The following is a 22,141-nucleotide window of genomic DNA, read 5'->3' as shown; positions in this document are numbered from 1 at the left end:
CTTTAGACAAATGCTAGGCCCACAGCTGATACTGTGGTGGTGTCAGGAAGGGCATCTGGCCGCAAACACATTCCTCAAATATGCCTTTTGGTGAAATGGGGACTGAATTTTGCCCTTCCCCATCTAGGTTTGTTGCTCTCGTGACATTAGGCAGTGTTGCTGCATTGTCCAGAGGGTACAGGGTGTGTGACTTAACAGGTTGGCACTTACCCTTGAGAGTACAGGCACCCAAATCCAGTCATAGCATACTGGGAGGCTGCTCTATCAGCAGGCGAATAATACCCCATCTGCTTTAGTGCCTTGTCACGCATGGATGGGTGTCCCTGATGTGGGATGGCGTGAGTCACCCACGAGACCACTGGACTGTTAGTGTTGTGGCATCAGGTCATGTAAGTGCACAGATGTCTGGGGTTGCTATGGCGTATACCATGTAGGGTGGCTTGTGTATATATATATATATATATATATATATATATATATATATATATATATATATATGCGTATATATATATATATATATATATATATATATATATATATATATGTGTATATATATATATATATATATATATATACGCACACATACATATACCATGGACGTTCTCACTTTCTTCTTCTCTGGAAAGCAGCCATGAGGTGATCCATGGCTTACACATGCAAGCATGGAAACGACCATAAAAAGGATGATGATGATGATGACGGTGAAGGTTATGGTGGTGGTGGTGGTGGTGGTCTGGCAGCCATATTGGATTGAGTGAAAATCAAAAAAAATTATCTCTCTTGAATCGTTTAATCATTCAACGCAAAATTTCAAAATTATGATCTAGGAGACATGTGGAATATATGTTTTCAATTTCAACCTGATCGGATGCATGGTCTAGCAGATAGAGTTATTTAATAATAGCAAATACAACCCGTCGCTTCGCCGATGGGTCAATAAGTGTGGGGGGGAGGAGAAAGAGAGACAGAGACAGAGCAGCTGTAGGGTCAGGGGGGGAGGGGAAGGAAGAGAGGAAGAAGAAGGGGGGGGGGGGGGGGGGGGGAGGTGGGGAAAGCGACACCTCACCAAACATTTCTATTCACTGCAGGAGGGAGGGTGTGAACGTGTGTGTGTGTGTGTGTGTGTGTGTGTGTGTGTGTGTGTGTGTGTGTGTGTGTGTGTGTGTGTGTGTGTGTGTGTGTGTGTGTGTGTGTGTGTGTGTGTGTGTGTGTGTGTGTGTGTGTGTGTGTGTGTGTGTGAGAGAAAAAGAAAAAAGAGACAAAAAAAGAGAGAAAGGAAAACACACACAGGCAGAGACAGCGAGAGAGCGACACAGCTGTGGGAGGAGAGTGTTGCATTTTATGAGATGAGGGGGAGCAAGGAGGGGACAGAGTGACAGAAAATGGTGGGGGAGAGGAGGAAAAAAACTTAGATAGGTGAGGGGTGGAGGTGGGGTTAGCAAAGAGAATGATATGTGATGCTTAATGACCGAAAATGAAAAAAATATTAACAAAAACCCATCAGAACAGCTGTGCACACAACTACACAACAGAGTTTGTAAAGGAATCCACTGATACATCTGCAAAAACTTTGATATTCCAGTTCCAGAAAATTTGTTGGAAAGTGAACCAAAAGCAATCACTGTAAACATTGAAGTACCGCTCATGTACGACCTTCTGATTCTATCAGTCTTGAACATCGAAAACAAAGCATTGGGCCAAATATCATACTTAGGTGCAAAAAAAAAAAGAGAAGAAGGCATTGCTAATTGGGATGTTAATACTGGTGATTTTGGAATAACGATGCAGAAATCAAGAAAATGACCAAATACAAAGAACTCAAACATGAAGTGAAAAGATCCTGGAAGCTGAAGAATGCAAAAGTTGCACCAGTAATGATGAAGAACCTCCTGGAAATGATGACGAAGAACCTCACAGGGATATTAAAAACCATCTCTGGGAATATCACTACAAACAAACTGCAGTTGGAAGTAACGATCTGAAGAGAGTTCTCAGCACAAAACTTTAAAAATAGAAAACTTCACAGCTTGATCCGTGAATCATAACCCTTTACCAAAATGAAGGTGGATACTTGAGAACACTCTTGGAGGACTCCATTCCACATTCTGAAACCTCATATGTAGATACCAATCAATGACACACGCACACGCACACGCACACACACACGCACACGCACACGCACACGCACACGCACACGCACACGCACACACATACACACACACACTCTTGTCGAAGAGATGAGGCAGCAGCATTATTACGTTGACTGACGTCCCCCTAAATTCATGCTGTTATTCTGATATCCACTTCTTCGGAACTTCCATTTGCTCTGGTGCCTGCAGATAGGCATTGTGTTTGTGGTGCAGCTCCTCAGGATATTTTCGGTCCACTTCTGAGATGTAGCCCACAGGGCTGTCTGTCAGGTGATCTGCAATGCTCACAGCAAGCTGCCCGCAGTCCTATACCCACTCAAACCGCTTGTTGGCAGTGGCTGGCTCATGTCCCAGCCGTATAGGTTGTTGGCATCGAGGTGTACGATATGGCTATTGGCTTGCTTGAGTCATACCCATCAACATGTGGGTTGTTTGCCTTTGCCTGGCATTTTGAGACCATTGAGATGACACTGTGCAGACCCTTCTTGATGAAGAGGTGCTGGTCGTAGTCCATGAGAAGTTTGAGCTCAATGCTTGTTTTCTTCAGGAAGGCCTCGTAGCTCAGGCCGGGACTCGTGTAGTGGTGAGCAGGGTCTAGTCCATATTGCCAATTGCAGGTCTTTCTGAATCTCTCAAAGACATCTGCCAGAAGGAGCACATCTGTATGGAGGTAGAGGTCATGGTAGTCTCCCATGTCTTTCCACCCAAAAGTGGTCCAAACCTTTTGGGTGTGGGTGTAATCCTCTTCGCTGATGTTCTCATCACTGAGCTTGCTGTAGAAGGCCACCTGGAGTGGTAGGGGATCTGTGAATCTCTCCCAGGAGTCCATATTCTCATAGGGGTATACACCCTTCCGCAGCTGTAGTTGCTGCTTATGCTCGTCAGGCTCATATGCAGCTGTGATGTGAAAGTCCTCCGATCAGTTGGCTGATGTGAACTTGTCTAGGGAAGCCAGGAGGAACTGGTCACTGCCAATGAACTGGAATTCAAGCGAAGAGCTCTTAGTTTTTTCACCTTCTTGAGTCCCCTCCTAAGTAACATCACGCTTGAGAGAGAATGAAATGTACTTTTCCATGTTGTACAGGATACAGGTGATGGTACCTTCCACATTGATAATAGCCTGCATCAGAAGATGTGAGTCATAGCCCCTCAGGTTGTGAAAGACCACAGGAGTGACTATTTGTTTGTATTTTATCCTCAGCATGACATTGCAATTTCTGTGGGCTGCCCCTCAAAACTTTCCAGTGATATGGCAGTGATCGAGGACTGAGTCGCGTTGCCCCCCTGCAACTATCAGAGGCTTATCAAATATGTGACAGTTGGTGCTAGTGTTGTATATCTTCCAGTCTTGTGGTGTCATTCTCAGAAGCTTAGGGTTGCTGAGGATATCCTTGATGTGCCTCTCCTCATGAAGTGTTCTGCTGCATCTGGACCCCGGTAGACCACTGGAGGCTCTGTTTGACCATCACACCTTACCCCGACGTAGCCGTAGCCACAAACCTCGTGCTTTTGCGTCTTCTCATTCTGTTGCGCTCTGGTCAGGGTTGAGCTCTGGCCCATCAACCTTGGTGGTAAGAGCCTCAAAGTCAGCATAAATGATGTAGGGAGCTGGTTGCTGCTTGTGCCAGTTCTGAAAGTAGATCAAGTTTATTTATTTATTTATTTATTTATTTATTTTTTTTCCATTCTCTGGCATCTCTACCCTCATTGCGGTTTGCCCTCTGTCCTTACATTCTGGTCTATGTGCCTCCAGCAGCTTCTCGTGGGAGTACCCATATAGGCACCTCTCACAGAAGTGTTTGCACCCATTGTGCTTACTCTGATCGTGAAGTCGGCGGTTGAGGTCTTTGATCCACATGTGGTGAGACTTCTTGTCCTTCTCAATGAGCAGCAGGTTGATTCTGGAGATGTCTTCATGCTGCTTGCTAAGCCTGTGGGCAATCACCCCCTTGGCCCAGCCAAATACATTCAGAGCCAGGTTATTCTGCCTTTCTAGCTGCTTGGTCTGTGATAGCGGCATGGGAGCATCAACCTGCGTGAAGTTGAGGCCTCCTCGGTGGGGTATTTAGTGGGTCTGTAATGCATGTCTCCCTATTTATATTATCTCTAAAAGTATGGTCTGGGAGCATTCTTAGAACTCTGGAGCCCTCTAAACACAAGGTGGCTTCAGACTCCTATTATCTATCCTACTCGCCTATTAAGGAAGATGATGGATGAGGAAGGTGATCTTCCTGAGGCACTGCTTCCCGAAGTGGGCACTCGCAAGAAGGCAAGTCCTGAAGTTGGTTTTGTCGAACCAGGATTGGAGCAATTCCAAGAGGGATGTGTTGAGGAGGAGGGTTGCAGCAGCTACAACTTTCCGTTACTTGAGCAAGAGGCTTATCTTGAAACAAACCAAAGTGAGTCGAGTGCAGGCTTTGGAGAGAAAATGCCCCCACTTGGTGAGAATGTAGAGGATTCTGGTGATGAAGGTGATGCTCCGATTTTTTTTAATGAGATGAACTTGCAGTAGCTGATGTACCCCAGGAATCCCTTCCAAACATCACACCAATAGATTCTTCAGCAAAGGATATTGCGGAGAAACAGGTGGATGAACTGCATGATGAAGGTGAATTGCCAAATACTGGATTTGTTGGCAATGAGAACCATGCTGAACATTGTGAAGGACTTTGTCAGTCTTCTTTCGATCCAGTGGTTGAGAATGATGCTCTGGAGATTGTGCCACTTGAGAGGGAGGTTGAAGTTGAGGAATGTGTCATGGGGAATGAACCATTGGATGATGATTATATTGGATTGGAAGCAAGAACGAGACGGATAAGGGAGAATAGCTTTGTGAGGAGTCTCAGTCGGAGGTGAACACTTGCCAAGAGAGCAGAGCATTGCGTGCTGAACTCCAGTCATTCAAGAGTGAAACCCAGAGGGTGATGAGAAGTCTTCAGGAGAAAGTGCGTAAGCTCGAAGCTGAGTTGGATAACGATTGCAGATGTCGGCAGCATGTGCAGGTTAATGCTCTAGCCCTGCAAGCTGAATTGGATGGGCTGCGCCAGCAGCAAGCCAAACAAGCATAGCAAGGGCTCACTCGAGCTGAAAAGAAAGTGTGGGCAAGTAAATAGCAGTATGGGAAGATGAAAGAGAAACAGAGTTGCATGAGGCCAAAACATCTCAACTCACTCCAACTCTCATCGCAGGCGGCCGAGCAGACGATCGTAACAGCCAGGGGTTGGGTGATGGTGTTTGCATTAACAATAGTGGCTGTTTGTCTGGCTTTTGTATATCGTGGATGGCGGAGTGCAGTTGCCGGGGTCTGTGCGTACCTGGGAGTTATCTTCATTCTGGTTGTGGGTCGGCTCATCATGGCCCTATTCCATCCTCGGCCTGGCATGCCCAGGAGGTGCAGTTTTGGCTGGGTCTGCTGGGCCATGGCAATGTCTGCCTGGTTTATGGCTGTGGCCTTGGTTCATCCGAGAGGAGGATGTCGGCTCTGGGAGTGAATGAGAGAACTCCTGATCTACCAGATCCCGGAGGGGGTGTAGGCATTGACTGAGAGTGGATGAAAGAACAATGGGTTTACCAGACCCCGGAGGAGGATGTAGGTTTCTGGGAGTGAATGAGAGAAATCTGGGTCTGCCGGACCCTGGAGAGGGGTGCAGGCATATATCCTGCTTCCTCTTGCAAGAATGCTTGTAGACACAGTTCCTGTGGCTGATCTGATTCTCTGACACCTCATCGAGGGGTGTACTTAAAGTCTACGATTCCACCCAAACATTAGCCAGGGTGATCTACAAGATTTTGGAGTGATAGACAAATTTAGAATAAATAAATAAGTAATAATAATAATAATAATAATAATAATAATAATAATAAAAGTTTGGAATCCAGCGAGATTGAAAGCAATGAATACACAGGGGTGGAATAAAAGGGTGTGAAGGAAATGTAGAAGGGTGGATGACACTCTTCGACCTGATAAACCTGCGACAACTTGTACTTTGATGCTTACTGTCCCAAGTGATCCGTTTTGCAAGAAATCAGGACATGGGTAATTAGGATGGGAGCGGCGAGAGTGACTCAATGGTCGGTAAAGGGATTGGTTTGGAAATCAGAATTGTCTTCTGGAGTTAATGTCTGTTATGTGTAAGAATTAAATTGTTTCAAGAATGAATGTGAATTGTAACACGTCAGCAGGCTATGATAGTATAGGACCACGATCACCATTTTGCATTGCATTGTTTGAGAAATGAATGACAGTGGGGGAGGAAATGAGATGTTGGATTGTGTGGGTGGGAAAGATATGTGGGTGTGCAGGAATGGATCAAGCTCTGGAGGAGTGGTGACTGTGGCTCCCCCTGAGGTAATTTGTCCTTGGCAGCTGGTGGTGTCTGAGGCTGTGTGAGAGCCTGGATGTGTGGAGTAATGGAGACCCGTTAGGGAGGAGGGTCTGATTTGCGTGACCAGTGGTAAGGAAACCCCTGCCAACCCATATGAGGCTGCGTGAGAGCCTGGATGTGATGAGACCCTCCCCGGCGAGGCATACAGTAAAAGAGCTGTTTGGCTGTCAGGGACCGAAACGTTGAGGGGTGGGGGGGGGAGGGCAAAGAAGTCATGTCGGGCAACTTATTTTTGGACTGAGGACACCACATCCGGAAGTGCCCCAACCATTATTGTTATACGGTACCTCCCCACTGCCTCGTTGAGGATAACACACGCGTGTAATAACATTTACGCCATGATCTTGCAGGGTTGGAATAAGTGATTGATGTTGGATTGAGGTGTGTGAGTGAGTGAGGGAAGGTTCACTGAATCCATGTCACTAACCTGTACCGGAGAGACAGGGCTCGTGGAAATTTGAAATAGGTCAATGCGGATGGTTCCGCAGGTAACATTGGGTGTCGTGGTATCCACCAATGAACGCAATCTTTAGAAGGGGCTTGTGCAAACGTTTAAAATTTTTTTGGTTGAGGTTTTGTCCGACAGTAGATTTTTGTGTGTTTACTGACATTTTCTACCTGCCCCAGGAGTTAGAAGCAAGGAACCAAGAGATTTGCAAATATTTGAATTGTTGTGTTTAAGGGGTGTAGAACTTTAAGGAGAATAGGTAAGTTAGCTATGGCTCACTTTCCACAGCCCCTCCTAATTTATTTCATCCGCTAATTAGGTATGAGTTGGAAAGTGGTAAGGCCATAATGGTAATGCCTGCACTGAACCTTGCAGGAGCTATGGTTCTGGTGGGAGTGTGGAGAGGGGGGTCGGTGGGCTGTTAATTAAGTAGGGAAATTGTGAGTTGAAGTGTTACGTGTCATCACATGGGGGGGGGGGGTGGTGGTGTTAGGTTAATTCGATAGGGATTAAGAATAACTTCTGCTGGTATGTGATTGCCCCCCTGTAGCCCATTCCTGCGTTTTTGCATTTAGAAGCGAGCCAAAAGTGCTGAGCAGGCAGAAGCCCCAACGCCAAGGGTGACGCCGGGGGAAGTCACGCCCCCGCACCTGAAGATTGATGGGCGTGCCGTCAGAAACTCGCCAAACATGCCGAGCAGGTGGAGGCCCCACCTTCCCGGTTTTCTTGCGAGCAAGCCACACCCCGCAGGAGAATCCAATGGTTCGGCAACATCAGTCATTCAGAGTTGAGAGATCGGGAGAGCACACACACGAGGCAGAGTTGAGAGATCAGGAGTGTGCACACATGAGTCAGAGTTGAGAGATCGGGAAAGTGCAAGCACGAGTCAAGGTGGAAAGATCGGGAGAGTGCACACATGAGTCAGAGCTTGAAAGATCGGGAAAGTGCACGCGCAAGGAAAAGTGGAGAGATCAGGAGTGTGCACACATGAGTCAGAGTTGAGAGATCGGGAAAGTGCAGGCATGAGTCAAGGTGGAAAGATCGGGTGAGTGTAGGCACGAGTTAAGGTGGAAAGATCGGGAGAGTGCACACGAGTCAGAGCTTGAGAGATCGGGAAAGTGCACGCGCAAGGAAAAGTGGAGAGATCAGGAGAGCACACACATGAGGCAGAATTGAGAGATCGGGAGAGTGCAGGCACGAGTCAAGGTGGAAAGATCAGGAGAGTGCATACATGAGTCAGAGCTTGAGAGATCGGGACAGTGCACACACATAAGGCAAAGTGGAGAGATCAGGAGAGCGCACGCACGATGTAAGTGTGAAAAGAAATGGTTGAGTGCGGAGAGAGGGACGCACTCATTTGAGAAAGAACGTAGTTAGTAGATGGGCTGTAGGAACAGGGCTTTACGGCTGGCTTTCCTTCGATGCATGAAGAAGACGGCATGATTATCTTATTGTGCTGAGGCAAATTGTCTCATGTAGTGAAGCAAGACACTGGCCTTTGGACCCTGAGCCTCATGTATGTCAAATAGCGGGTCAGTGAGCACAATCAATGCATGGAGCAGCTGCACGGGGTCTCTGATCCTTGGTGTTGAATACCCCTCATGAATTGCCTGACGTACATTTGTCCCGATGTGAGAAAGTGATTTGGTGGCATTTTGCATGCGTCACCACATGCAAATAGAAGTGCTTCGATTTCAATTTCCACAAAGACCATCTCTGGGCCAAGCTAAGTACCAGAGTAAATGAGGGGTTTGCTTTTATTTTGTTTCCCTTTGTCTGTATTTAAGTTCGTGTGCAGAGCTGCCTTGATTCAGGCCTTAGAATTAGTTTACCTCACACATTATTTCATTCTGATTTGTGTTCTTTGTAAATATTTGTGTATTTTCATTAAATGTGTTCATTTTAAGTGGCTGTGTCAGTGTATTTATCATGGGGTTTAACAATAAACCCCCATGTGCATACATTTCTGTTCCCCCCCCCCCGCCCCGTCACACCGTCATTATGCCCTTCTCCTCCTGTGTGTGATAATTTCCAGGGATCAACGTGTCCACCTCAGATTAAGGAAGACCGCTCGACCGTCACCACAAATTTGGTCAGGGAATTAATCTTTGCCGCCAGCGCTTTGACGATATATATATATATATATATATATATATATATATATATATATATATATATATATATATATATATATATATATATATATATTTTAACTCGTACATTATTTTTGACAGAAAATTTTGATTTTTCAGAATATTGAACAGTGATTTTTATTTTATACCTTGTGTTTTTCTTCGTTCCACTGGATGGAACTAGTATTTATGAACAGCTCTTGACCTGGACGAGCTGTAGCATCAAATGAACCCACTCTTTCAAGATGCATTTCTCCATTATCATCCGTCTGCCAATTTACAAGGTCATATATCGCAGGTGGATCACCATTATCATCAAACTGGAAAATTTCTTCTCTCATTTTTAGCACAAAATTCACGTTTCGAATGTAGAAGAGTAACTGAAAATGACATAAACATAAAAGGATTATTTTACAAACAGGAAAGTGACTTTACTTGTCGGATTTTCAACACATCATTCCTTGTTGGAGTTTTTGGTGGGAAAGGGGAGTGAGGGTTCCCACAACATTTTTGAATAATTATCTGTCTTCTACTCTGAATAAAATATTTTGAATGAGCTTCAAAATATATTAGTACAAAACAGACATTTAAAAACACCAGTTATTTTCAAATACACCTGAATGAAAAATTGTTCATCATTAAAAATGACATTAATCTAACAAAAGGTTTAAGCTTGTTTCACATTTAATATCAATACAGAACATTGACAGGAAAAAAACATACAAGTAATTCAAATTATGATGAAAATATTCCATGCCTCTGAAGAAAAAATATCAAACAAAGGCAAAGTTACTTTCAAAATTAACTTGGTCCACATTTTATGCAAGGTACTAGCAGATAAGATATGAGGAACAGTTAGCATGTTCATATTGAACAAGTGTACTTGGTGATTTACCCCCTCGCCCTCCCCCACTACTCCAACCTCCCGTTTCGTTGAGGAAGAATACTCCAAGCCCAGCCCTCAGTCGGCAGAGTAGCTTAGAGGTATGTGCACTCACCTTACCTGTCTAGCCTGTCTTTGAATCTCGATCCAGCTATTTACTGTCAACTTGGTGTTTCACATGCAGGGTTATGCATCAATGTGTGTGATACATCTGATTAACCTTAAACTGGAGGACCTGTCTGCCATCAATGGTTGTGGGTGCACATTAAATATCCCAAGGTATCTTTCATGAAGAGTTGACAAGTTATCGCTGGCACACTGGCCAAATTCCAAATTCCTGCTACTTTCACTCCAATGTCAGGCTTGGCCAGCTTGTTCACAAAAGACTTGGGCAAAAAGCGTTCCCTGTCCGATGTCAGTAGCAGATAGCAATAGTTGGCTTCATTTAAATTGGAGTTATTTATTAAGCCTAGTCTTGACGAGGGTAATAAAATAAAGTGAAAAATACGATAAAGTGCATAATAAGATAAAGGAGAGTAATAAGATAAAGGAGGTAATAAGATAAAGATAACTCTCTCTGTCTTCTTCCACCTCCTTTCTGGTCTTGCACCCTCTGCTCTTTCCTCTCACTCTCACCCTCCCAGGTATCTGCAGGTTGTATGTGGTCTCAAAATAACCCCCTTTTGGTGAAACTCAAAAAATTCCAGGATCACTGCTCACCTCCACTCAATCGTTACTTTTTCCTCCTACTTGTGGAATCAACTTGTGTATGGTCTCACATAGCCTTCTCCCATACGTTAACCTTAAGACTGGCTGCCACATGTCTTTTCAGAACCATATTGAATTATACTTGCTGACCACAGATTTCTCTGGTAATGGTCAAAGATTCTCCAAACAAAAACCTCTTTCAGGAATGAATGATGCCGAAGCAGACAATTTGTTGGGAATAGCATACCTGTGAGATGATGACCATCATGTCTACACTTGGAAGGTTGGCACTTTGTAAGAGCTCGGCATTCGTAACATGGTCTTGCCAATATGCACCAAGGATTTCCCACATATTCCATTGTGGAACGTGAATTCCATGACACCTACATACATTTGAATTGGTGCTTTGTTATGTCTGTATGCCAAGAAAGGACAAAAATTACAACATCGTGGCTTTCGACCAATCGCAGACAACCGAGCGTGCACATCGTTTGGTGAAGTGTCTCGGCGGTGTTTCTTGTTTCACTATTCAGTTGTTCATCTTTTGCGATTTCATCGAGGACATCCATGATTTCGCTGTAACCGTCTACAAGAGCTCGAGTTGCATCAGAATGAGCCGACCAACGAGTGTCACTTTGGTACTTGCAGACCTTTGGCTTTCAGGGCGTCAAATAATCTGGCGTAGTGCGACGTGGAAGCTGTAAAAAAAAAATCCATACACTTGTTCCACGAATTCAAAGAATGCTGCTGCAGGTCTACAGCACCCCACGGCTGACTGACCGACTAAGTTCAGTGAGTGCGTCACGCATGGCACAAATATTGCGAGAGGGTTCTCCTGTTTGATCATTCCCTGCATCCCATTGTATCGGCCACTCATATTAGATGCGTTATCGTAAGATTGTCCTCGTCAGTTAGCGATGTCCAATCCAGTGGCTTTCAAGAAATCCAGTAATGCTGTCTCTTGCTGGAGTCCAGTGTGTCCTGTGTTGCTCAGAAAGGTCATGAAACGCTCCACTGGAGCCTCGTTCTCGATGTATCGTAGAATAACTGTGAGCTGGTCGATGTGGCTTATGTCAGGAGTAGAATCGACTAACACAGATAAGTATTTTGCCTCTTTCACATGAACGACGATGTTATCCAGAACTTCTGATTACTACAATGCAGGTCTTCCATTTGATTTTTATTTAATGTATTTTAATCCCCTTCTAAATTCAATTGAGTAATGATAAAAAAACGTCATGGGTCTGAGTCAGGTGTCCAGTCAAAGTGGGACGTCTTGGTGCCCGGTCATCACTGCCAGCAGTTATAAAGTGGCAGTACTAATTATGTAACACCCCAGTACACAAACGCCACACAAAACAAGTCCTGGCAAGGGTATGCAATCTCTGATTGATTATTTTTCTTCTTAAATAACTTGTAAAAGTTTCTAAAACCATGTTTTCACCTTGTCATTATAGGGTGTTTTGTGTCGATCAGTGACAAAAAATTTAAGTTTAATCCATTTTAAATTCAGGCTGTAACACAACAAAATGTGACAAAAGTCGAGGGGTGTGAACACTATCTGAATGCACTCTATCAACATTTTGAGGATGAACAAATGTGTGATTTTGCGATCTCACGATCTGATACTTTTGCGATGTATTTTGGCGTATTTTTTTGTTCTTGTTAGTTATGAAAACGTTTGAGAATAAAAGGTATGCCTTTTAAATGCTTATGACTTCACTCTATAGTAGTTTTCAAGCGTATCATTTGTACACATTTGAATGAGCGGCCATTTTTTTCCCGTGCCGTCCCTCCATAAGGAGTACTACCCCACTCCATGATATATTGTCTCATGGAGACGTCATTTAAGTAAACAGGTGGTGTAGTTACAGAACACTAACTTAAAGGATGCTATCTCTCGAGGTAATGTATTGGAAAGAACATTTTTTTAATGTAATGCACTGCTTGTGAGTGCAGAAAAGTTCTGAGAGGTAGTTCATGAAGGGACAGTGAAATGTATTAGCTCACACAATGCAGAGCAGGAAGAGTACCAGCTATTGTCAAATTTTATGCAATCCTGTACCTTGCAACCATCCAAAGATGACATTGCAAAACCAGCCTCTCCTTGAAAGAACTACCTGCATGGAGGCCAATTGAAAGGTCAAAGATCAGAGCCATGGAGTTGAAAAATGTCTTCATTGAAAAACCTGAAAAAGAACAGAAAGAGAGAATACAGAGCAGATGAACATACCTGTGCCTATGTTGAAAGCACTGAGGTTGTCAGTTGCAGTCATCGAGGCAAGATTGGCATGTAATTTGTACTCTTTGGCAGGAAGCAGACCACATGTTGGAGAGAGTTAGGTGAGGTTCCAGAAAGAGGATATATCTTTAAGAACATAGTGTTTTTGAGATCTTGGCCTTTCATAAAAGAAAGGCCAAGATGTATGAGAAGATGAATATCCCTTGGATTTATCCTGCTCAACACGCCACAAGATTGGCCTTATGGATACCCTTGTTAATAGAGCATGGGCCATATTTTCACCCTGATGACTTGCTGCTAAAATTGAGCGCATTAAAACCATTCTCCGTGACAATGGCTACCCTGAGCAACTCATTTGTGTGTTCATATAGCACAAAACTGCCAAGCGGTCTGAGGACACTGTATTTTGACCAGAAAAGTGTCCATTTTACCTTGGGCTGCCATGGAGAGGTAAAATCTCTCAAAAGTTTGAACAAGTGAAACATTCAGTTTCACAATGTTACAACTCTGTTAGAATGAGTGTTTTTTACGACCCACAAATTGCTCCCTCCATTCCAGAAAGATGTACTCCCTGCCATAAAACTGAACAATGTTATTTATGAATTTCAGCTCTGGTGTGATGCCAGGTAAGTAGGTCTCACATCACTCGGACTGGAGGATCGGATCAAGCAGAACATTATATTGGAAATCAGAAAAAACTTGGAGACCGGTCGTACACAACCATCCCCTACGTGGAAGAACCCAACAAGAATGCCTGCTCAAAGTAATTCTGTCGTTTGTTAGCATCTCCTGAACAATCCCGAATACGCCCTGGACGATCACACGGAATGTTTCCAGACTGTGGCACATGCACATACTGAAGCACATTTACGTGTTCTTAAAGCCACATTTATACACACACGAGCTCCTGTTCTTTGCAAACAAAAAGAGTAGGTGTAAACACTGCATCTGTTCTGACCTGGTTCCATAGAAAAATGGGAGGTCACGGGTTCCCTCAGTGCCTCAAGGCCATGATGCGTATGTTTGTGTCGGTAACAGTCCAAAGAACCAATCCCCAATTGTCTGAACAAATTAATTGTTTCATTTTGTGTCTGCATATCTGGTATTCTTGCACGTGTCCTGACAAGCTGCAAACCGAAAAGCTTTGACAATGTCTGTTCTTTTTTCTGCTTTTTTCAAATTAACGAAATAGTTTAGGCACTTTACCTGTGCAAGAAGGGTGCCCATCATGATTCCCTGCTTCAAGAGTTACGAAACAGTGAGACGTATTCGTGACACTTTACCAACTTCCACCAAGTTCTTGTGGATTGTGAAAGAGCTGAAAGATCAGTCCACAGGTGAGCCTTATGGTGAGCTCTGAAAGGCCCAGAAAACAATGATTGTGATATTTACGGAGAGATAAAAGCTTTCCTTTATTGCAGGGATTTGCTTCAAGGAAGGAATGACAACTTTTTTATTCACCCCACTAGTGGACAAATTTATTTGTTTATTTTTGAAGATAGGAAAACTGATAAATTTAGTTGATGAGGTGTTGATAAGGTACATGTGTGAGAAGATTAATTTCCCTTGGATAGAAAATATGGTAAGAATTGTGTAAGGAAACTCAAAAAAATGAAATAAATTTATTTTAAAGCAACTCTTCACAGAAAATATTTTAACAAAAATTGACTCCTGAGGGTTAAGGAGTTAATTAGTTGATTAGTTATATCATAATTTTTATGTTTAGAGTACATTTATTGTAAACCCCAACTTAAGTTTGCCAAGATATTGTTCGTAGACCTTTTGTCTCCCCTCCATCCTTTTGTATTTTTCATTACCTTCGCAAACTTCGTTTGACGAAGGTATTGTATTGACCCCTGTGTATTTATTTATTTATTGGTAAATATGTGTGCGGACAACATTGCGCAAAAACTGCTGGACCGATTTGCATGAAATTTTCAGAGATGATGTGCAGTTACTGAAGGACGCCAGGCGAAGCTTTTGGAAGCGATCGGATCAAAGGTCAAGGTCAAGGTCACAAAAAGGTCAGAATCGTTTTTTCGTCATAACGCGGTCAATTTTTATCCGAACGAGATAAAACCAACACCAAAATGTTCATTACTCAATTCTACATTCTAGGCTATGCCACATGAAAGTATGACGTAATTACCCTAGGTAGCGGTTGGGGGTCAAATGTCAAGGGGGTCACCAAAATGGTATTAACAATGTTTTGGATCACTTTATACAAAAACTTCACAGCGGATTAGCTTGAAATTGTGTGGGAAGGTTTGTTGTCATGAAAAGACAAATCGAGTAGATTTTTGGAGCGATTGGATCAAAGGTCAAGGTCAAGGTCACAAAAAGGTCAAACATTTTTATTTTCGCAATAACACAGTCAATTTTATTCCAATTTACATCAAATTAATGCCAAAATGATCAGTATTCAATGCCCTATCCTTAAATATAACATATTATATGGTGTTGTTGTAACCCGAGTTAGCGGTTGGAGGTCAAAGGTCAAGGGGGTCACCACAAAGCATTTTTCATTGGGCAGCGTCGTGGACAACATTACGCAAAAACCACTTAGCAGATTGTCATGAAATTTTGTGAACTTGTTTGACACCATGAGAGGACAAATCGATTAGATTTTGGGAGCGATCGGATCAAAGGTCAATGTCAAGGTCACAAAAAGGTCAAAATCGTTTTTTTGCGATTAAAGTGTCAATTTTGTTCCGATTTACATCAAATTAAGTCCAAAATGTTCAGTATTCAAATCCCGATCCACTGATATAGCGTGTGGTATAGTGTTTGCAACCCTAGTTAGTCTGTGGAAGTCAAAGGTCAAGGGGGTCACCAAAATGGAGTTTTTGATTGGGAAGCATTGTGGACAACATTACACAAAAACCACTTCGCAGATTGTCAGGAATTTTGTGGATGTGTTTGGCATCACGAGAGGACAAATCATTTAGATTTTGGGAGTGATCGGATCAAAGGTTAAGGTCAAGGTCTCAACAAGGTCAAACTCATTTTTTCGTGATAACAGTTTCAAATTTGTTCCCATTTACATCAAATCAACGCCAAATGTTCAGTATTCAATTCACCACCTTCTAATATGACACATGTACAATGCTGTCACCCAAGGGAGCGGTTGGGGTGGGGGGGGGGGAGGTTGCTGTAACACTGTCACTTCTACTGTAGTTTACATCGACTAAAGGCCTAACTATTCGGTATTAAATTTTAAATCCCCGGAAGTGGCAAAGGTCAACGAGGTCACTTTTATTGAACGTCAATGGCTGCAAAGGAGACAACTGTACATGAATATCAGGCACTAAATCATGTTGTAAATATGCTTCATATTTTTGGTGTCGGATTAATCCCTAAGATATCTATTTGATGCTGAAATATTCGTAATCATATATTATTTTGGTATTGTTTGCACTCTGATGACGTGTTAAATTACACATTGCATTCACAATATGATTACGTCACCCTTGCGTGGGGTTTCCGTGCTGATGTCATCTAAATCATCATATCTACTGTTCTCATTACATAACCTTGCGTGGGTTTTCCCGCTGACTTCATCTGCATAGCATTCACTGTTCTATTTGCATTGCATTTTGTGGGTTTTACCCGCTGCTGACGTCATCTGCATAGTATTTACTGTTCTATTTGCATCGCCTTTCGTGGGTTTTCCCCGTGATGACGTCATCTGCATAGCATTTACTGTTCTATTTGCATTGCCTTTCGTGGGTTTTCCCCCTGCTGATGTCATCTGCATAGCATTTACTGTTCTATTTGCATTGCCTTTCGTGGGTTTTCCCCCTGCTGACGTCATCTGCATAGTATTTACTGTTCTCTGCATTGCCTTTCGTGGGTTTTCCCTGCTGCTGACGTCATCTGTATCGCATTTACTGTTCTATTTGCATTACCTTGCGTGGGTTTTCCCCGTTGCTGACGTCATCTGCATCGCATTTACTGTTCTATTTGCATTGCCTTTCGTGGGTTTTCCCTGCTGATGTCATCACATAAAAGTTTCTTCTCTTTACATTGCCTTGCGTTGGTTTTACCGATGAAGTCATCTGCATCGCACCTACTGTTTTCTTTACATACTGATGACGTGTCACATTACACTTTACAGTCATAATATATATGCTTACGTCAGCCTTGTACGGGAAATTTATGCTGATGTCATCTTGATAACATGTATTTAATTCGAGTTTGCATGCGGATGACGTTCACATTACACATTGTAGTCACCTCAGTGTGGCTAGTTCCGGGCTAATATCAGCACTTTAACTGGCACTGTGCAGAAGAACTTTCAACAGAAGATTCCGCCGCAATCTTCTTCAGAAGAAGATTGAGTGAGAGGCCCAGAGACTCGGCTTCATTGCGGGAGATGCTGATGATTGTAAATGCCCTGGTTTCGACAGCGTGAAGCCAAGAAAGGTGGGAGGCAGGAGCACCAGCCCAGAGGGGAGAGCAGTACTCCATCAGGCTACGGACAAAAGCTTTGTAAGAGTTTCTTTTAAATCGTGCCAATCAATGGTGTACTCGACCTAGGCACCCAATGCGGTGTGCCTGAGGACATCACACGAGGGATGTCTTTGAATTGGGTTTTGAGGAAGAAACAGCAGTTGAGCGATGACCTATTCAGAGTGAGAATTGTGTTGTTTTCCCCCAGCCTATCCACAGAAGTGCATTGGAGAGAGAGAGAGAGAGAGAGAGAGAGAGAGAGAGAGAGAGAGAGAGAGAGAGAGAGAGAGAGAGAGAGAGAGAGAGAGAGAGAGAGAGAGAGAGAGAGAGAGAGAGAGAGAGAGAGAGAGAGAGAGAGAGAGAGAGAGAGAGAGAGAGAGAGAGAGAGAGAGAGAGAGAGAGAGAGAGAGAGAGAGAGAGAGAGAGAAAAAAATAAAAATAAAAATAAAAATAAAAAAACCACACACAAACGAACAACCTGAAAACAAGCTCACTTTCACCTCAATTAATAAATAATACAATGAAATTATCTCACCTGCCACGGCCACAGGTTGTGTATATCTGTACAGGATCCATTTTCAAAAGGACCATTTCCCATAATACATGTAGTCATATCATGCAAAGCATGTGCAATTGCATACACAGCCTTGTATATATTAAATGGAAGGAAAAGTTGTGAAACTTCTGTAAAGGGCGTTGTCACTTCTTTCAAACTTTCATTTCCCATGCAAGGCTGGATTTCCTTTGCCTTTGTAGTCAAGGTGCACTCAAAGGTCTTTTCCCAAAATTCATTGATGAAAATGCTTTGTGATTGTTCGATACTTCCATGCAATTGCATTAGGTTAGGTAAATAATGACTTGAAAAATGATTGGTAATTTCTGAAGACTGAGGTTCAAACATTTTATCACACTGCTCCTTGTTTAAAACATTGTGAGTTTTAAATTTAACATTGTCTGTTGTTTTGTTTTCTTCACAGACATTTTTAATGCCGTTTTTCCATTCTGAACAACATCTTAGAATTCGCAAATTAAATGCTTTGGGTTTTCTTGGTTTGTGATCTCGGTTTAAACTGTTTTCATACTTCCTTATGCACTTGAACGGTTTTGTCAGTTTTACATGATAATTAGTATCAGTAAATGTATCAATATTTTTACAGTTATTATAAAAGTAATTATCTTTGTTTATATCAAAAATTGGTGATTGGTTTGAGCTGTTTAAAAACCAATCAACACTCAAACAGAAGTTCCTTACATCTGCAGTATTTAGGTTTTTAAAATCCAACTCGATACAATTCCGGGTAGTTTTAAGGTTTAGATCAGATTTTTTAAACATATTTTCTTTTTGATTCATAAATAGTGCACGAAGTTCCTTTTTCTGAAAAGTTTTATCTCCATCAATGTCCTTGATTTGAGGATGTCTGTTTATGAGAAACTCATACAGTCCTGGAATGTGAGCATGCCTCGCCTCAAATCCAATGGATCCTCTAAACACATCATTGTAGGGAGAGATTATGCTTGATGGCATTATTATAACTCCTAACCATGTTATTCCACTTACATTGTGCGCCAAAAGAACTTTGGCAATTGGAATTGCATCTTTATCATACCACAAGACAAATACAATTTTTGCTTTTGTTCTTGCCAAGACATGAGCTGAAATAATACAATTAATACCATGAGCAAAGCAAAACTTCTGATTTTAAAGGAATGTGACAGCCTATCTATTCTGGGTGATCTATTTGGATTCTGGATAAACTATGAAAAAAACTTTGCAACTTGAGTTTAGGGCTTATATATATAATCCAGAGAATCACTTTATCCAGGTACAAAACAAATTAGACAATAATGAATAAAAATAATATTGGGACAACACCTGGGCGCTCACCTGGTAAAATAATGACACTGAGGAGGAAGTCAACGTGGGATGGAATCAGCAAAATGTACCAATGAACCAATGTTATAGCAAATACCGGGCAATCCCTCCCCCCTCATAAATCCTGTTTGGACCTAATATTTTAAATAGCGTGAACAAACTTTGGTGCTTCACAGGTGATGAAGGTTGTGGTCAAGTTTCATCGAAATTGTGTTTGTAGTTTCGGAGAAGAAAGCAAATACCTATTTTGGGGGGCAACCCCCGCACACTCCCTTAGGGACCGATTGATTTTTTTAATGCTATGAACAAACTTTGGTACATATGGAAGATGAAGGTTGTGGTAAAGTTTCATCAAAACCGTGTGTGCGCTGTCAGAGAATAAGTTGCAAGTATTTGTGGAAAGACGGATGGACTTACGGACAGATGAAGCACCATCCCATAACCTCCCTGGAACTATGTTCCAGGTGAGCTAACCAGCATTGTTGATAAATAAAATCTACTTTTGCCTTATCTTCTCCCATATGTAAATCACTTATGAAACTTCTGCATAAAAAGGTGCAAAACAGGTCCCTGCAATGACTGACCAATCAGCCTTCTCCCAATTATCAGCAAGGTTATGGAATCCATCATCACTTCAGACATTAAATCCTTCCTCTTCTCCAATAGGTTGATTTCCGATCATCAATTTGGATGTGGTCCAGGTCACTCTACCCTGGATATGCTGCTTCTGCTCTTCCAACAATGGATGGAGATCCTCAATGCCAGACATGAAATCAAAGCCATATCCCTAGACATATCGTGTGCTTTCAATACTGTCTGGCACCCTGCCCTGCTCATCAAACACTCTGCCTATGGTATACAAGGACATCTCCACTCATAGCTCACAGACTTCCTCTCCTGTCGCAGTCAATGTGTGGCCCTTAATGGAGTTCTCTCATCCCCTCTTCCTGTCTAGGCTGGAGTTCCTCAAGGCGGTGTTCTGGGCCCTGTTCTTTTCCTGGTTTTCATCAATGATCTCTCCGACTCTCTGGAAAATCCTCTTTATATCTTTGCTGATGACTCCACCCTCTGCCGTACCATCTGCCATCCCTCAGATTAGCAAGCAGCAGCCTCTTCATTCTCTGAAGATCTGGATAAAATCACAAGCTGGTCCAACACATGGAACATGTTTTTCAATCCTGACAAATCTCACACTCTCACTTTTTCCTTCCGAAAGGACAACCTGGAACCCCCCCCCCATCTACTTTCTCAACAATCCTCTTGAAGAAGTCCCTTCATTAAAGCTTCCGGGTCTCATGATCTGCGATGATCTTTCCTGAGAAAGCCACATTTCAAAGCTTGCCTCCAAAGCCAGTCCCGGACTTGGCATCTTCCATCATGCAAAGTCCTTCCTTTGCATACCTAAGTTCCTGACCACATAAAAAGCTTTCATCCACAGCCTGATGGAGTACTGCTCTCCACTTTGGGCTGGTGCTCCCGGCTCTCACCTTTCTCGACTTCCCGCTGTCGAAACCAAGGCATTTAGGATCATTGGTAGCTCCCGCGATGAGGCTGAGCTTTGAGTCTGTCACTTTCACCACAGGCAAGTTGGTGGTCTTTCTGTCATCTACCATCTTCTCTCCAGCCTCGCCCCCCTGCTCTGTCTGAAATATGCCCCCCCCCACCACCCATATTTCCGCAGGGTGCTCAAGGTCCGCCAGTAAACCCCTTCTGGTAAAACTCCCAAAAATCAAGAATCACTGCTCACCTTCACTCTTTCATTCTTTTTTCCTGCCTTTGGAACAATCTCCCACACTCTCTTCAATCCCACTCTTCCCTCCAGCTTTTGTCTCCCGCCATCCAAAACTACGATCTTTTCTACCCCCGCTAATCCACCCAAAACCCAACTCGTTCAAATTCCCTGCTTTTCTTCCTGAAAGTCCCTGTCGTGTGAGGACCTGAAAGTTCCTGTGGCATCCATCTTTTTTACTATGTGTACCCCGACTCATCCCGCGCCCTTCCCCAGGTCTCCTCATGTCTCTGTTCCACACTGTTTTTACGTTCCCTCTCCTGCCACTCTTGTCTCCTTCCTCCCTTGTTGTACTTTCTGTGTGTTAGCTCTCATACGACCCTTGACAGTGTATCCAAAAATAAAAACTTCTCAGCCTTGTGGCTGCGGAACGAAACTTTTCTCTCAGAATCAAACACATCAATTGTGTAACTTCCAACATTCCATAATCAGGTGCTGTCAATCTACTTCTTATCTCTCTTAATTTCACATTTGCAGCTCATATACTTGCCCTTGGTTATGGTTACAATTTTTTGATGCTTGGTTCCCATAATATATTGTTTTGCAGCTTCACAAATACAGGCTGTCCACAAATTACGATTCCAAATTCGAACCATAACATAAAATAATTAAATTGGTTACAACTATCCTGTTTCCTGCATGTAAAATAACGTTTTGCAAAGTGTTGTTGACCTTATTTTCATTTTCTGGTGTCTCCTGTAATACGTCTCGTCACAATTACTGGATGTGGCATCCCAACAAGAAAAATAACAGATTGTGCCTGGTTTATAGAGACCAAAAATTAGCTATACAGGTTCAACGCAGCTTCAAGACTAACTATGGAAGGCAACCACTATCAAGAAACACTATCTGAGTCGCACAAAGGTTTATGAAGACTGGAAGCATCCTGAAGAGGAAAGGGGCTGGCTGGCCAAGCACTGGTGGTCAGTATAATGAACACGTGAGTAAGTTGTTTGAGTGCAGTCCCCATTGGAGTGCCAATGTTGAGCTACGGTTACCCCGCTTCATGGAACATAAATACTGCACATACGACAGGGCATGTACGCAAACATGGTACAGCTGGTATAGGTACTCAAGCT

General features: G+C 42.9%; 1 protein-coding gene across 1 annotated transcript in view; it reads right to left on the bottom strand.

Moving 5' to 3' along the window:
• Positions 1-22,141, bottom strand: part of LOC147034862 (uncharacterized) — a 96,168-nt gene that overhangs the window by 29,572 nt on the left and 44,455 nt on the right. The window contains exons 17-18 of the mRNA XM_085857950.1: positions 17,936-19,053; positions 9,265-9,495 (exon numbers count right to left, since the gene is read on the bottom strand). Of these exons, the coding sequence (XP_085714076.1) occupies positions 9,265-9,495; positions 17,936-19,053 (1,349 nt within the window). The remainder of the gene's footprint in view (positions 1-9,264; positions 9,496-17,935; positions 19,054-22,141) is intronic.

Source organism: Eptatretus burgeri, chromosome 1, assembly GCF_056783735.1.
Source record: "Eptatretus burgeri isolate ZD-2024b chromosome 1, Ebu_testis_v1, whole genome shotgun sequence".
Classification (NCBI taxonomy): Eukaryota; Metazoa; Chordata; class Myxini; order Myxiniformes; family Myxinidae; genus Eptatretus; species Eptatretus burgeri.
Note: the sequence above shows the minus strand (reverse complement) of the source record. Positions and strands in the feature narration are given on the sequence as shown.